We start from the raw sequence: 17,822 nt of genomic DNA on the forward strand, positions 1-17,822 counted from the left end.
AAGGTCTATTCAGGTGTACTGGAGAGGAGGCTACGCCGGATAGTCGAACCTCGGATTCAGGAGGAACAGTGTGGTTTTCGTCCTGGTCGTGGAACTGTGGACCAGCTCTATACTCTCGGCAGGGTCCTTGAGGGTGCATGGGAGTTTGCCCAACCAGTCTACATGTGCTTTGTGGACTTGGAGAAGGCATTCGACCGTGTCCCTCGGGAAGTCCTGTGGGGAGTGCTCAGAGAGTATGGGGTATCGGACTGTCTGATTGTGGCTGTCCGCTCCCTGTATGATCAGTGTCAGAGCTTGGTCCGCATTGCCGGCAGTAAGTCGGACACGTTTCCAGTGAGGGTTGGACTCCGCCAAGGCTGCCCTTTGTCACCGATTCTGTTCATAACTTTTATGGACAGAATTTCTAGGCGCAGTCAAGGCGTTGAGGGGATCCGGTTTGGTGGCTGCAGGATTAGGTCTCTGCTTTTTGCAGATGATGTGGTCCTGATGGCTTCATCTGGCCAGGATCTTCAGCTCTCGCTGGATCGGTTCGCAGCCGAGTGTGAAGCGACTGGGATGAGAATCAGCACCTCCAAGTCCGAGTCCATGGTTCTCGCCCAGAAAAGGGTGGAGTGCCATCTCCGGGTTGGAGAGGAGACCCTGCCCCAAGTGGAGGAGTTCAAGTACCTCGGAGTCTTGTTCACAAGTGAGGGAAGAGTGGATCGTGAGATCGACAGGCGGATCGGTGCGGCATCTTCAGTAATGCGGACGCTGTATCGATCCGTTGTGGTGAAGAAGGAGCTGAGCCGGAAGGCAAAGCTCTCAATTTACCGGTCGATCTACGTTCCCATCCTCACCTATGGTCATGAGCTTTGGGTTATGACCGAAAGGACAAGATCACGGGTACAAGCGGCCGAAATGAGTTTCCTCCACCGGGTGGCGGGGCTCTCCCTTAGAGATAGGGTGAGAAGCTCTGCCATCCGGGAGGAGCTCAAAGTAAAGCCGCTGCTCCTCCACATCGAGAGGAGCCAGATGAGGTGGTTCGGGCATCTGGTCAGGATGCCACCCGATCGCCTCCCTCGGGAGGTGTTTAGGGCACGTCCGACCGGTAGGAGGCCACGGGGAAGACCCAGGACACGTTGGGAAGACTATGTCTCCCGGCTGGCCTGGGAACGCCTCGGGATCCCCCGGGAGGAGCTGGACGAAGTGGCTGGGGAGAGGGAAGTCTGGGCTTCCCTGCTTAGGCTGCTGCCCCCGCGACCCGACCTCGGATAAGCGGAAGAAGATGGATGGATGGAATAAAGTCGCCTCAAGAATAGAAAAAAAAAGTAATTTTGCAAGAACAAAGTAGTAAACCTACAAAACAAATAATAGATTAAAACCACGATATCTTAAGGATAAAGTCGTGATTTTTTTTTTAATTAAGTTGTAATGTTTGCAGTACGATACTAGAGAAGTCGTATATTTCCGAGAAAAAATAAAGTAAAAATTTTGTCACATTTTAACAGAAAAAAAGGCATAATGTAACGAGAAATAGTCTCAAGAATAGAAACAAAGTTATTTCACAAGCACAAAGTCGTAAACCTACAAAAAAAATGATGGATTAAAAACATGATATCTTAAGGATAATGTAGTGATTTTTACAAAAATTAACTCGTAATGTTGTCAGTTAGAATCGAGTCACATTTGAGCAAAAACAAAGCCATAATATAACGAGAAGTAGCTCATTTTAGGAGATTAGAGTCGTAATGTTGAAGAAGTGCTAGAATAACATTGTGGCTAAAATCTAAGCATTTTGAGGATAAAGTCATAACTTTACTAAAATTGTGATGTTAGCAGAGTCGTCTTGAGAATGAAGAGATGATTTTGCAAGAACAAAGTACCGTAGTAATCCTACAAAACAAATAATAGATTAAAAACACGATATCCTAAGAATAGTGTCGTGATTTTTACAAAAATGAAGTTGTAATGTTCGCAGTACGATACTGGAGAAGTCGTATATTTCCGAGAAAAATAAAAAAGTTAAAATTGAGTCACATTTTAAAAGAAAAAAAGCATGATATAACAAGAAGTAGTCTCAAGAATAGAAAAAAGGTCATTTCGCAAGAACAAAGTAATAAACCTACAAAAAAAATGATGGATTAAATACATGCTATCTTAAGGATAATGTAGTGATTTTTACAAAAATTAACTCGTAATGTTGTCAGTACGATACTGAAGAAGTCGTATACTTCAGAGAGAAAAAAAAGTTAAAATCGAGTCACATTTTAACAAAAAAAGCCATAAGTAGAAGAAGTACATTTTACGAGATTAAAGTTGTAATATCGAAAAAAATACTACAATAGCATAGTGGCTAAAATCTATATTTTTTGAGGATAAAGTCATACCTTTACTAAAATCGGAACATTAGGAGAATAAAAAGTTGTCAATTTGTATCTTGAGGAGAATGTCGGGATTTTACGAAAATTAAGTGGTAACGTTTGCAGTTTGATACTAAAAAAGTCGTCTATTTCCGCGGAAAAAAAAAGAAGGTAGAATCGACTCACATTTGAACAAAAACAAAGCCATAATATAACGAGAAGTATCACACTTTAGGAGATTAGAGTTGTAATGTTGAAAAAATGCTAGAATAACATAGTGGCTAACATCTAAGTATTTTGAGGATAAAGTCATAACTTTACTAAAATTGTGATGTTAGCAGAGTCGTCTTGAGAATGAAAAGAGTGATTTTGCAAGAACAAAGTAGTAATACCACAAAACAAATAGATTAAAAACACGATATCCTAAGAATAGTGTCGTAATTTTTACAAAAATAAAGTTGCAACGTTCGCAGTACAATACTGGAGAAGTCGTATATTTCCGAGAAAAATAAAAAAGTTAAAATCGAGTCACATTTTAACAGAAAAAAAGCATAATATAATGAGAAGTAGTCTCAAGAATTGAAAAAAGGTAATTTCGCAAGAACAAAGTAGTAAACCTACAAAACAACTTATGGATTAAAAACATGATATCTTAAGGATAATGTAGTAATTTTTACAAAAATTAACTCGTAATGTTGTCAGTACGATACTGAAGAAGTTGTATACTTCAGAGAGAAAAAAAAGTTAAAATCGAGTCACATTTTAACAAAAAAAGTCATAAGTAGAAGAAGTACATTTTACGAGATTAAAGTTGTATTATCGAAAACAAATTACTACAATAGCATAGTGGCTAAAATCTTTTTTTTTTGAGGATAAAGTCATACCTTTACTAAAATCGGAACATTAGGAGAATTAAAAGTTGTCCATTTTTATCTTGAGGAGAATGTCTTGATTTTACGAAAATTAAGTGGTAACGTTTGCAGTTTGATACTAGAAAAGTCGTCTATTTCCGCAAAAAAAAAAAAAAGTTAGAATCAAGTCACATTTGAACAAAAACAAAGCCATAATATAACGAGAAGTAGTACATTTTAGGAGATTAGTGTCGTAATGTTGAAAAAATGCTAGAATAACATAGTGGCTAAAATCTAAGTATTTTGAGGATAAAGTCATAACTTTACTAAAAGAGTCGTCTTGAGAATGAAAAGAGTGATTTTGCAAGAACAAAGTAGTAATTCTACAAAACAAATAATAGATTAAAAACACGACATCCTAAGGATAGTGTCGTGATTTTTACAAAAATGAAGTTGTAATGTTCGCAGTACGATACTGGAGAAGTCGTATATTTCCGAGAAAAATAAAAAAGTTAAAATCGAGTCACATTTTAACAGAAAAAAAGCATGATATAACGAGAAGTAGTCTGAAGAATAGGAAAAAAGTAATTTCGTAAGAACAAAGTAGTAAACCTACAAAAACATGATATCTTTTGGATAATTTAGTGATTTTTACAAAAATTAACTCGTAATGTTGTCAGTACGATACTGAAGAAGTTGTATATTTCAGAGAGAAAAAAAAAGTTAAAATCGAGTCATATTTAAACAAAAAAAGCCATAAGTAGAAGAAGTACATTTTACGAGATTATAGTTGTAATATCGAAAAAAAATACTACAATAGCGTAGTGGCTAAAATCTAAATTTTTGGAGGATAAAGTCATACCTTTACTGAAATTGTATCGTTAGGAGAATAAAAAGTTGTCGATTTGTATCTAAAGGAGAATGTCGTGATTTTACAAAAATTAAGTGGTAACGTTTGCAGTTCGATACTAGAGAAGTCGTCACATTTGCACAAAAACAAATCCATAATATAACCAGAAGTATCACACTTTAGGAGATTATAGTCGTAATGTTGAAAAAATGCTAGAATAACATAGTGGCTAAAATCTAAGTATTTTGAGGATAACTTTACTAAAATCGTAATGTTAGCAGAGTCGTCTTGAGAATGAAAAGAGTGATTTTGCAAGAACAAAGTAGTAATCCTACAAAACCAATAATAGATTAAAAACACGATATCCTAAGGATAGTGTCGTGATTTTTACAAAAATTAATTTGTAATGTTCGCGGTACGATACTAGAGAAGTCGTATATTTCCGACAAAAATAAAATAGTTAAAATCGAGTCACATTTTAACAGAAAAAAAGCATAATATAACGATAAGATTAGAGTCGTAATGTTGAAAAAATGCTAGAATAACATAGTGGCTAAAATCTAAGTATTTTGAGGATAAAGTCGTAACTTTACTAAAATCGTAATGTTAGCAGGATAACAAGTTGACAATTTGTAAAACAATAAGGTCGTGTTGTCTTGAGAATGTTGTCGTACTTATTCTTACTAATTACTCCAAGATAATGTCCGAGTAACAAGACATGAATAAAGTCGATTTAAAAAAACGTCGTAATGTTAACAAAATTAAGTTATTATTTTTCAAGAATAAAGTAGTACATTTGCAAGAACAAAAATAGGATAAAGTTGTCTCGAGAATGAAAAGAGTGATTTCGCAAGAACAAAGTAATAATCCTAAAAAACAAACAATAGATTAAAAACATTATATTCTAAGGATAATATCATGGTTTTTACAAAAACTATGGGTTTATTATGTTATGTTCGCAGTATGATACTAGAGAAGCGTATATTTCCGAGAAAAATAAAAAAGTAAAATCAAGTCACAATTTAACATTAAAAAAAAAAGAAGTAGTACATTTTGCTAGATTAAAGTCGTATTGTTGAAAAAATACTAGAATAACATAGTGGCTAAAATCAAAATATTTCGAAAATAAAGTCCTGACTTTACTAAAATCGTAATGTTAGCAGAATAAAAAGTTGTCAATTTGTAAGAAGAATAAGGTCATAATTAGACTAGACTTAGACTTACACTTCCTTTTTATTGTCATTCAAATTTGAACTTTACGGTACAGATAAGAGCGAAATTTCGTTGCATTATAATATTATATTAGTTGCATTATAATAATGTCTTGAGAATGTCGTCGTACTTATTCTTACTAATTCCTCCAAGATAATGTCCTCGTAATAAGACAAGAATAATGTTGTAATGTTAACAAAATGAAGTTATTATTTTTCAAGAATAAAGTAGTACATATGCAAGAAGAAAAACAGAATAAAGCCGTCTCGAAAATCAAAAGAGTAATTTCACAAGCACGTAGTAGAAATAATACAAATACTCGATTAAAAACATGTTATCACGAGGGAAGGTTGGCTATACCGGTACTTTTTTAGAGGTGGTATAGTACCAAATATAGTATCGCGGTACTATACTAATACCGGTATACCTTACAAACCTATAACATTCTATTATTAGCGGAATAATGTCGTATTGTTGAAAAAATACTGGAATAACATAGTGGCTAAAATCAAAATATTTCGAGAATAAAGTCATAATTTTACTAAAATCTTAATGTTAGCAGAATAAAAAGTTTTCAATTTGTAAGAAGAATAAGGTCGTAATGTCTTGAGAATGTCGTCGTACTTATTCTTACTAATTACTCCAAGATAATGTTCTAGTAACAAGACAAGAATAAAGTCGATTTACAAAAATGTCATAATGTTAACAAAATGAAGTTATTATTTTTCAAAAATAAAGTAGTTCATTTGCAAGAAGAAAAATAGAATAAAGCCGTGTCGAAAATCAAAAGAGTAATTTCACAAGAACGTAGTAGAAATAATACAAGTACTCGATTAAAAACATGTTATCACGAGGGAAGGTTGACTATACCGGTACTTTTTAGAGGCGGTATAGTACCGAATATAGTATCGCGGTACTATACTAATACCGGTATACCTTACAAACCTATAACATTCTATTATTAGCGGAATAATGTCGTATTGTTGAAAAAATACTGGAATAACATAGTGGCTAAAATCAAAATATTTCGAGAATAAAGTCATAATTTTACTAAAATCGTAATGTTAGCAGAATAAAAAGTTTTCAATTTGTAAGAAGAATAAGGTCGTAATGTCTTGAGAATGTCGTCGTACTTATTCTTACTAATTACTCCAAGATAATGTCCTAGTAACAAGACAAGAATAAAGTCGATTTACAAAAATGTCGTAATGTTAACAAAATGAAGTTATTATTTTTCAAAAATAAAGTAGTTCATTTGCAAGAAGAAAAATAGAATAAAGCCGTGTCGAAAATCAAAAGAGTAATTTCACAAGAACGTAGTAGAAATAATACAAGTACTCGATTAAAAACATGTTATCACGAGGGAAGGTTGGCTATACCGGTACTTTTTAGAGGCGGTATAGTACCGAATATAGTATCGCGGTACTATACTAATACCGGTATACCTAACAAACCTATAACATTCTATTATTAGCGGAATAATGTCGTAATGTTGAAAAAATACTGGAATAACATAGTGGCTATAATCAAAATATTTCGAGAATAGAGTCATAATTTTACTAAAATCTTAATGTTAGCAGAATAAAAAGTTTTCAATTTGTAAGAAGAATAAGGTCATAATGTCTTGAGAATGTCGTCGTACTTATTCTTACTAATTACTCCAAGATAATGTCCTAGTAACAAGACAAGAATAAAGTCGATTTACAAAAATGTCGTAATGTTAACAAAATGAAGTTATTATTTTTCAAAAATAAAGTAGTTCATTTGCAAGAAGAAAAATAGAATAAAGCCGTGTCGAAAATCAAAAGAGTAATTTCACAAGAACGTAGTAGAAATAATACAAGTACTCGATTAAAAACATGTTATCACGAGGGAAGGTTGGCTATACCGGTACTTTTTAGAGGCGGTATAGTACCGAATATAGTATCGCGGTACTATACTAATACCGGTATACCTAACAAACCTATAACATTCTATTATTAGCGGAATAATGTCGTAATGTTGAAAAAATACTGGAATAACATAGTGGCTAAAATCAAAATATTTCGAGAATAAAGTCATAATTTTACTAAAATCTTAATGTTAGCAGAATAAAAAGTTTTCAATTTGTAAGAAGAATAAGGTCGTAATGTCTTGAGAATGTCGTCGTACTTATTCTTACTAATTACTCCAAGATAATGTCCTAGTAACAAGACAAGAATAAAGTCGATTTAGAAAAACGTTGTAATGGTAGCAAAATGAAGTTATTATTTTTCAAAAATAAAGTAGTTCATTTGCAAGAAGAAAAATAGAATAAAGCCGTCTCGAAAATCAAAAGAGTAATTTCACAAGAACGTAGTAGAAATAATACAAATACTTGATTAAAAACATGTTATCACGAGGGAAGGTTGGGTATACCGGTACTTTTTAGAGGCGGTATAGTACCGAATATAATATCGCAGTACTATACTAATACCGGTATACCTTACAAACCTATAATGTTCTATTATTAGCAGAATAATGTCGTAATGTTGAAAAAATACTGGAATAACATAGTGGCTAAAATCAAAATATTTCGAGAATAAAGTCATAACTTTACTAAAATCGTAATGTTAGCAGAATAAAAAATTGTCAATTTGTAAGAAGAATAAGATCGTAATGTCTTGAGAATGTCGTTGTACTTATTCTTACTAATTACTCCAAGATAATGTCCTAGTAACAAGACAAGAATAAAGTTGATTTACAAAAATGTCGTAATGTTAACAAAATGAAGTTATTATTTTTCAAAAATAAAGTAGTTCATTTGCAAAAAGAAAAACAGAATAAAGCCGTCTCGAAAATCAAAAGAGTAATTTCAGAAGAACGTAGTAGATATAATACAAATACTCGATTAAAAACATGTTATCACGAGGGAAGGTTGGCTATACCGGTACTTTTTAGAGGTGGTATAGTACCGAATATAGTATCGCGGTACTATACTAATACCGGTATACCTTACAAACCTATAACATTCTATTATTAGCGGAATAATGTCGTAATGTTGAAAAAATACTGGAATAACATAGTGGCTACAATCAAAATATTTCGAGAATAAAGTCATAACTTTACTAAAATCGTAATGTTAGCAGAATAAAAAGTTGTCAATTTGTAAGAAGAATAAGATCGTAATGTCTTGAGAATGTCGTCGTACTTATTCTTACTAATTACTCCAAGATAATGTCCCAGTAACAAGACAAGAATAAAGTCGATTTACAAAAATGTCGTAATGTTAACAAAATGAAGTTATTATTTTTCAAGAATAAAGTAGTACATTTGCAAGAAGAAAAATAGAATAAAGCCGTGTCGAAAATCAAAAGAGTAATTTCACAAGAACGTAGTAGAAATAATACAAGTACTCGATTAAAAACATGTTATCACGAGGGAAGGTTGGCTATACCGGTACTTTTTAGAGGCGGTATAGTACCGAATATAGTATCGCGGTACTATACTAATATTGGTATACCTAACAAACCTATAACATTCTACTATTAGCGGAATAATGTCGTAATGTTGAAAAAATACTGGAATAACATAGTGGCTATAATCAAAATATTTCGAGAATAAAGTCATAATTTTACTAAAATCTTAATGTTAGCAGAATAAAAAGTTTTCAATTTGTAAGAAGAATAAGGTCATAATGTCTTGAGAATGTCGTCGTACTAATTCTTACTAATTACTCCAAGATAATGTCCTAGTAACAAGACAAGAATAAAGTCGATTTACAAAAATGTCGTAATGTTAACAAAATGAAGTTATTATTTTTCAAAAATAAAGTAGTTCATTTGCAAGAAGAAAAATAGAATAAAGCCGTGTCGAAAATCAAAAGAGTAATTTCACAAGAACGTAGTAGAAATAATACAAGTACTCGATTAAAAACATGTTATCACGAGGGAAGGTTGGCTATACCGGTACTTTTTAGAGGCGGTATAGTACCGAATATAGTATCGCGGTACTATACTAATACCGGTATACCTAACAAACCTATAACATTCTATTATTAGCGGAATAATGTCGTAATGTTGAAAAAATACTGGAATAACATAGTGGCTAAAATCAAAATATTTCGAGAATAAAGTCATAATTTTACTAAAATCTTAATGTTAGCAGAATAAAAAGTTTTCAATTTGTAAGAAGAATAAGGTCGTAATGTCTTGAGAATGTCGTCGTACTTATTCTTACTAATTACTCCAAGATAATGTCCTAGTAACAAGACAAGAATAAAGTCGATTTAGAAAAACGTTGTAATGGTAACAAAATGAAGTTATTATTTTTCAAAAATAAAGTTGTTCATTTGCAAGAAGAAAAATAGAATAAAGCCGTCTCGAAAATCAAAAGAGTAATTTCACAAGAACGTAGTAGAAATAATACAAATACTTGATTAAAAAACATGTTATCACGAGGGAAGGTTGGGTATACCGGTACTTTTTAGAGGCGGTATAGTACCGAATATAATATCGCAGTACTATACTAATACCGGTATACCTTACAAACCTATAATGTTCTATTGTTAGCAGAATAATGTCGTAATGTTGAAAAAATACTGGAATAACATAGTGGCTAAAATCAAAATATTTCGAGAATAAAGTCATAACTTTACTAAAATCGTAATGTTAGCAGAATAAAAAGTTGTCAATTTGTAAGAAGAATAAGATCGTAATGTCTTGAGAATGTCGTTGTACTTATTCTTACTAATTACTCCAAGATAATGTCCTAGTAACAAGACAAGAATAAAGTTGATTTACAAAAATGTCGTAATGTTAACAAAATGAAGTTATTATTTTTCAAAAATAAAGTAGTTCATTTGCAAAAAGAAAAACAGAATAAAGCCGTCTCGAAAATCAAAAGAGTAATTTCACAAGAACGTAGTAGAAATAATACAAGTACTCGATTAAAAACATGTTATCACGAGGGAAGGTTGGCTATACCGGTACTTTTTAGAGGCGGTATAGTACCGAATATAGTATCGCGGTACTATACTAATACCGGTATACCTTACAAACCTATAATATTCTATTATTAGCGGAATAATGTCGTAATGTTGAAAAAATACTGGAATAACATAGTGGCTAAAATCAAAATATTTCGAGAATAAAGTCATAATTTTACTAAAATCTTAATGTTAGCAGAATAAAAAGTTTTCAATTTGTAAGAAGAATAAGGTCGTAATGTCTTGAGAATGTCGTCGTACTTATTCTTGCTAATTACTCCAAGATAATGTCCGAGTATCAAGACAAGAATAAAGTCGATTTACAAAAATGTCGTAATGTTAACAAAATGAAATTATTATTTTTCAAAAATAAAGTAGTTCATTTGCAAGAAGAAAAATAGAATAAAGCCGTGTCGAAAATCAAAATAGTAATTTCACAACAACGTAGTAGAAATAATACAAGTACTCGATTAAAAACATGTTATCACGAGGGAAGGTTGGCTATACCGGTACTTTTTAGAGGCGGTATAGTACCGAATATAGTATCGCGGTACTATACTAATACCGGTATACCTTACAAACCTATAATATTCTATTATTAGCGGAATAATGTCGTAATGTTGAAAAAATACTGGAATAACATAGTGGCTAAAATCAAAATATTTCGAGAATAAAGTCATAATTTTACTAAAATCTTAATGTTAGCAGAATAAAAGTTTTCAATTTGTAAGAAGAATAAGGTCGTAATGTCTTGAGAATGTCGTCGTACTTATTCTTGCTAATTACTCCAAGATAATGTCCGAGTAACAAGACAAGAATAAAGTCGATTTACAAAAATGTCGTAATGTTAACAAAATGAAGTTATTATTTTTTCAAAAATAAAGTAGTTCATTTGCAAGAAGAAAAATAGAATAAAGCCGTGTCGAAAATCAAAATAGTAATTTCACAACAACGTAGTAGAAATAATACAAGTACTCGATTAAAAACATGTTATCACGAGGGAAGGTTGGCTATACCGGTACTTTTTAGAGGCGGTATAGTACCGAATATAGTATCGCGGTACTATACTAATACCGGTATACCTTACAACCCTATAACATTCTATTATTAGCGGAATAATGTCGTAATGTTGAAAAAATACTGGAATAACATAGTGGCTAAAATCAAAATATTTCGAGAATAAAGTTATAACTTTGCTAAAATCGTAATGTTAGCAGAATAAAAAGATGTCAATTTGTAAGAAGAATAAGATCGTAATGTCTTGAGAATGTCGTCGTACTTATTCTTACTAATTACTCCAAGATAATGTCCTAGTAACAAGACAAGAATAAAGTCGATTTAGAAAAACGTTGTGATGATAACAAAATGAAGTTGTTATTTTTCAAAAATAAAGTAGTTCATTTGCAAGAAGAAAAATAGAATAAAGCCTTCTCGAAAATCAAAAGAGTAATTTCACAAGAACGTAGTAGAAATAATACAAATACTTGATTAAAAACATGTTATCACGAGGGAAGGTTGCGTATACCGGTACTTTTTAGAGGTGGTATAGTACCGAATATAATATCGCAGTACTATACTAATACCGGTATACCTTACAAACCTATAATGTTCTATTATTAGCAGAATAAAGTCGTAATGTTGAAAAAATACTGGAATAACATAGTGGCTAAAATCAAAATATTTCGAGAATAAAGTCATAACTTTACTAAAATCGTAATGTTAGCAGAATAAAAAGTTGTCAATTTGTAAGAAGAATAAGGTCGTAATGTCTTGAGAATGCCGTCGTACTTATTCTTACTAATTACTCCAAGATAATGTCCTAGTAACAAGACAAGAATAAAGTCGATTTAGAAAAATGTCGTAATGTTAACAAAATGAAGTTATTATTTTTCAAGAATAAAGTAGTACATTTATTTGCAAGAAGAAAAATAGAATAAAGCCGTGTCGAAAATCAAAAGAGTAATTTCACAAGAACGTAGTAGAAATAATACAAATACTCGATTAAAAACATGTTATCACGAGGGAAGGTTGGCTATACCGGTACTTTTTAGAGGCGGTATAGTACCGAATATAAAATCGCAGTACTATACTAATACCGGTATACCTTACAAACCTATAATGTTCTATTATTAGCAGAATAATGTCGTAATGTTGAAAAAATACTGGAATAACATAGTGGCTAAAATCAAAATATTTCGAGAATAAAGTCATAACTTTACTAAAATCGTAATGTTAGCAGAATAAAAAGTTGTCAATTTGTAAGAAGAATAAGATCGTAATGTCTTGAGAATGTCGTCGTACTTGTTCTTACTAATTACTCCAAGATAATGTCCCAGTAACAAGACAAGAATAAAGTCGATTTACAAAAATGTCGTAATGTTAACAAAATGAAGTTATTATTTTTCAAAAATAAAGTAGTACATTTGCATGAAGAAAAATAGAATAAAGCCGTCTCGAAAATCAAAAAAGTTATTTCACAAGAACGTAGTAGTAAAAATACAAATACTAGATTAAAAATATGTTATCACGAGGGAGGGTTGGGTATACCGGTACTTTTTAGAGGCGGTATAGTACCGAATATAGTATGGTATACTAATACCGGTATACCTTACAACCCTATAACGTTCTATTATTAGCGGAATAATGTCGTAATGATTACGAGAAGAATAAAAGCGTAAGAATTGACAATGTAGTTTACGATAAAAATGTTGCAATAATTAAGCTAGCAAGTAATAGCTAGCCTAATAGCTAGTTTGGGGTTGGAGTTCGAATCCACTGAAGTGTCATAAAAACATAAGTAAACAAAAGGAAGAATACATTTAGCTTGACGAGGTCGTCGATTACCTTGACTTGCTGATGGCCACCAGTTTCTGGATGGCGTGTCCGTGGATGAGCGCTCTGGCGTTCTCCTGGCTGTCGCTGACGATCTCGTGGATGGTGTTGAGAAGCGAGACCACCGTGTCGCCCTCCAAGTTCTTGGCGGGACGCTGCTGGCCACAAGGCAGGTTGGCCACCAGGTCCCTCAGAGCGTAGCTTCCTGAAGACACAGGTGACAAGCGTCGAGGCACCGGACACACCCGCGATACGGACTCGAGGGAGACGTCCTACCTATCAGGTCTTTGTTGCGTCTGTCCATGGCCAGGTTACGGAGAGCGATGGCCACCGCTCTCACCACCTTGTCCGCGTCCGAGCGCAGAAGCTCCACCAAGATGGGAAGACCCTTCTCCTTCCTCACCGTGGCACGAATGTAGCTGGACCACTACGAGTGACACATTGGTACCTCAACTTAAGAGTGACACAACTTTAGAGTGTTTTGAGATAAGAGCTGTTATGCTTTAAGTTGCGAGCAAAAATTTGAGTTACAAGCATCCCTGCCATAAGTTGGCGTAGCAAATTAACCCCGTGAGATCCTTACCTTATTTGCTAGTGACGTGAATGAATTAACTCATATTATATTCTACATATGGTGAATGTTTATATTCAACTTGGAGAAAGCGAACCACCGGGTTTAAGTAATGGTTGAGCCCATAATAAATTAAGGAGCCTTAGTTGGACATTCGCATGTGGACTGGAATTAGCTCTCTCACGACAAGAAGCAATGAAACCAGGCTTTGGAATGCAAAAGTGATAGCTCTATCCTGGAGGAAAGACTCCATTGCTTTCGGTCTCCCCTAGAGGGGGTGGGGGGTTACCCACATATGCAGTCCTCTCCAAGGTTTCTAATAGTCATTCACATCGACGTCCCACTGGGGTGAGTTTTTCCTTGCCCTTATGTGGGCTTTGTACCGAGGATGTCGTTGTGGCTTGTGCAGCCCTTTGAGACACTTGTGATTTAGGGCTATATAAATAAACATTGATTGATTGATTGACATATGGTGAATGTTTATATTCAACTTGGAGAAAGCGAACCACCGGTTTTAAGTAAATAACGGTTGAGCCCATAATAAATTAAGGAGACATTCGCATGTGGACTGGAATCAGCTCTCTCACAACAAGAAGCAATGAAACCAGGCTTTGAAATGCAAAAGTGATAGCTCTATCCTAGAGGAAAGACTCCATGTTGATCCTAAACATCAACCTACAAGTTATGGTATACATCTGTTGTCTTTCCAGACACTTAAATACACATAACTAGCATTAGCTTCTAGCTACAGACCAACAAACTGTGTTTCCCAACCCAAAAAAGGTGTGAGGATCCAAAAAGGGAGTTTTTCCTTTCCTCCGTCGCCAAAGTGCTTGTCATAAAGTAATCAATCCTACCGCCAGTTATGAGTGTGCACTAAAATGAATGCATTGCTAAGAATAATTTGTCACTAAATAATAATTTCCAGCAAAAATGCAATGTGAAGGTAATTTTCTTGACGTGAGCATCCAAAAAGGGAGTATTTCCTTGCCTCCCTCGCCAAAGTGCTTGTCATGAAGTTATCAATCCTACCGCCAGTTATGCATGCGCACTAAGCTTAATACATTACGAGGAATAATTTGTCGCAAAATTTTTAATTTACAACCATAATGTGATGTGAAAGCAGTTGTTTTGATTTGAAGATCCAAAAAGGGAGTTTTTCCTTGCCTCCATCACCTAAGTGCTTGTCATGAAGTGATCAATCCTACCGCCAGTTATAAATGCCTACTGAGGTTAATGCATTACTATAGGAATAATTTGTGGCAATCTGATAATATCCAACAAAAATGTAACGGGAAAGCTATTTTTTTTAACTTGGGGATAAAAACAGGAAGTATTTCCTTGCCTCTGTCTCCAAAGTGCTTGTCATGAAGTGATCAATCCTACCACCAATTTTAAATGCATATTGAGGTTAATGCGTTACTCGGAATAATTTGTCGCAAAATAGTAATTTCCAGCAAAAATGCAATGTGAGAGTACATTTCTTGATGTGAGGATCCAAAAAGGGAGTTTTTCCTTTCTTCCGTCGCCAAAGGACTTGTCATAAAGTGGTCAATCCTCCCGCCAGTTATGCATGCGCACTAAAGTGAATGCGTTACTAGAAATCATTTGTCCCAAAATAATAATTTCCAACCAAAATGTGATGTGAAAGCAGTTGCTTTGATGTGAAGATCCAAAATGAGACTACTTCCTTGCCTCTGTCTCCAAAGTGCTTGTCATGAAGTGACCAATCCTACCGCCAGTTATAAATGCACACTGAGGTTAATGTGTTACTATAGGAATAATTTGTGGGAATCTGATCATTTCCAACAAAAAGATGACTGGAAAGCAATTTTTTTGACTTGGGGATAAAAACAGGGAGTATTTCCTTGCCTCTGTCTCCAAAGTGCTTATAAATGCATACTGAGATTAATGTGTTACTAGGAATAATCTGTCGCAAAATAGTAATTTCCAGCAAAAATGCGAAGTGAAACTAACTTTCTTGATGTGAGGATCCAAAAAGGGAGTTTTTCCTTTCCTCCGTCGCCAAAGGACTTGTCATAAAGTGGTCAATCCTCCCGCCAGTTATGCATGCGCACTAAAGTTAATGCGTTACTAGAAATCATTTGTCTCAAAATAATAATTTCCAACCAAAATGTGATGTGAAAGCAGTTGCTTTGATGTGGAGATCCAAAATGAGAGTACTTCCTTGCCTCTGTCTCCAAAGTGCTTGTCATGAAGTGATCAAACCTACCACCCGTTATAAATGCATACCAAGGTTAATGCGTTACTAGGAATAATCTGTCGCAAAATAATAATTTCCAGCAAAAATGCGAAGTGAAACTAACTTTCTTGATGTGAGGATCCAAAAAGGGAGTTTTTCCTTTCCTCCGTCACCAAAGTGCTTGTCATAAAGTGGTCAATCCTCCCACCAGTTATGCATGAGCACTAAATTTAATGCGTTACTAGAAATCATTTGTCGCAAAATAATAATTTCCAACCAAAATGTGATGTGAAAGCAGCTGCTTTGATTTGAAGATCCAAAATGAGACTACTTCCTTGCCTCTGTCTCCAAAGTGCTTGTCATGAAGTGATCAATACTGCCACCAGTTATAAATGCACACTGAGGTTAATGCGTTACTAGGAATAATTTGTGGGAATCTGATCATTTCCAACAAAAATGTGACTTGTAAGCAATTTTTTTGACTTGGGGATAAAAACAGGGAGTATTTCCTTGCCTCTGTCTCCAAAGTGCTTGTCATGAAGTGATCAATCCTACCACCAATTATAAATGCATACTGAGGTTAATGCGTTACTAGGAATAATTTGTCGCAAAATAATAATTTCCAGCAAAAATGCAATGTGAGAGTACATTTCTTGATGTGAGGATCCAAAAAGGGAGTTGTTCCTTTCCTCCGTCGCCAAAGGACTTGTCATAAAGTGGTCAATCCTCCTGCCAGTTATGCATGCGCACTAAAGTTAATGCGTTACTAGAAATAATTTGTCTCAAAATAATAATTTCCAACCAAAATGTGATGTGAAAGCAGTTGCTTTGATGTGAAGATCCAAAATGAGAGAACTTCCTTGCCTCCATCACCAAAGTGCTTGTCATGAAGTGATCAATCCTACCACCAGTTATAAATGCATACCAAAGTTAATGCGTTACTAGGAATAATCTGTCGCAAAATAATAATTTCCAGCAAAAATGCGAAGTGAAACTAACTTTCTTGATGTGAGGATCCAAAAAGGGAGTTTTTCCTTTCCTCTGTCGCCAAAGGACTTGTCATAAAGTGGTCAATCGTACCGCCAGTTATGCATGCACACTAAAGTTAATGCGTTACTAGAAATCATTTGTCGCAAAATAATAATTTCCAACCAAAATGTGATGTGAAAGCAGCTGCTTTGATTTAAAGATCCAAAATGAGACTACTTCCTTGCCTCCATCACCAAAGTGCTTGTCATGAAGTGACCAATCCTACCGCCAGTTCTAAATGCACACTGAGGTTAATGTGTTACTATAGGAATCATTTGTGGGAATCTGATTATTTCCAACAAAAAGATGACTGGAAAGCAATTTTTTTGACTTGGGGATAAAAACAGGGAGTATTTCCTTGCCTCTGTCTCCAAAGTGCTTATAAATGCATACTGAGATTAATGTGTTACTAGGAATAATCTGTCGCAAAAGAGTAATTTCCAGCAAAAATGTGAAGTGAAACTAACTTTCTTGATGTGAGGATCCAAAAAGGGAGTTTTTCCTTTCCTCCGTCGCCAAAGGACTTGTCATAAAGTGGTCAATCCTCCCGCCAGTTATGCATGCCCACTAAAGTTAATGCGTTACTAGAAATATCTTGTCTCAAAATAATAATTTCCAACCAAAATGTGATGTGAAAGCAGTTGCTTTGATGTGAAGATCCAAAATGAGAGTACTTCCTTGCCTCTGTCTCCAAAGTGCTTATAAATGCATACTGAGATTAATGTGTTACTAGGAATAATCTGTCGCAAAAGAGTAATTTCCAGCAAAAATGTGAAGTGAAACTAACTTTCTTGATGTGAGGATCCAAAAAGGGAGTTTTTCCTTTCCTCCGTCGCCAAAGGACTTGTCATAAAGTGGTCAATCCTCCCGCCAGTTATGCATGCCCACTAAAGTTAATGCGTTACTAGAAATATCTTGTCTCAAAATAATAATTTCCAACCAAAATGTGATGTGAAAGCAGTTGCTTTGATGTGAAGATCCAAAATGAGA

General features: G+C 34.3%; 1 protein-coding gene across 1 annotated transcript in view; it reads right to left on the bottom strand.

Moving 5' to 3' along the window:
- arvcfa (ARVCF delta catenin family member a) overlaps positions 1–17,822 on the bottom strand; it is a 68,028-nt gene that overhangs the window by 3,570 nt on the left and 46,636 nt on the right. Inside the window, exons 10-11 of the mRNA XM_061927504.1 lie at positions 13,306–13,456; positions 13,042–13,234 (exon numbers count right to left, since the gene is read on the bottom strand). Of these exons, the coding sequence (XP_061783488.1) occupies positions 13,042–13,234; positions 13,306–13,456 (344 nt within the window). The remainder of the gene's footprint in view (positions 1–13,041; positions 13,235–13,305; positions 13,457–17,822) is intronic.

Source organism: Nerophis lumbriciformis, linkage group LG32 (assembly GCF_033978685.3).
Source record: "Nerophis lumbriciformis linkage group LG32, RoL_Nlum_v2.1, whole genome shotgun sequence".
Lineage (NCBI taxonomy): Eukaryota > Metazoa > Chordata > Actinopteri > Syngnathiformes > Syngnathidae > Nerophis > Nerophis lumbriciformis.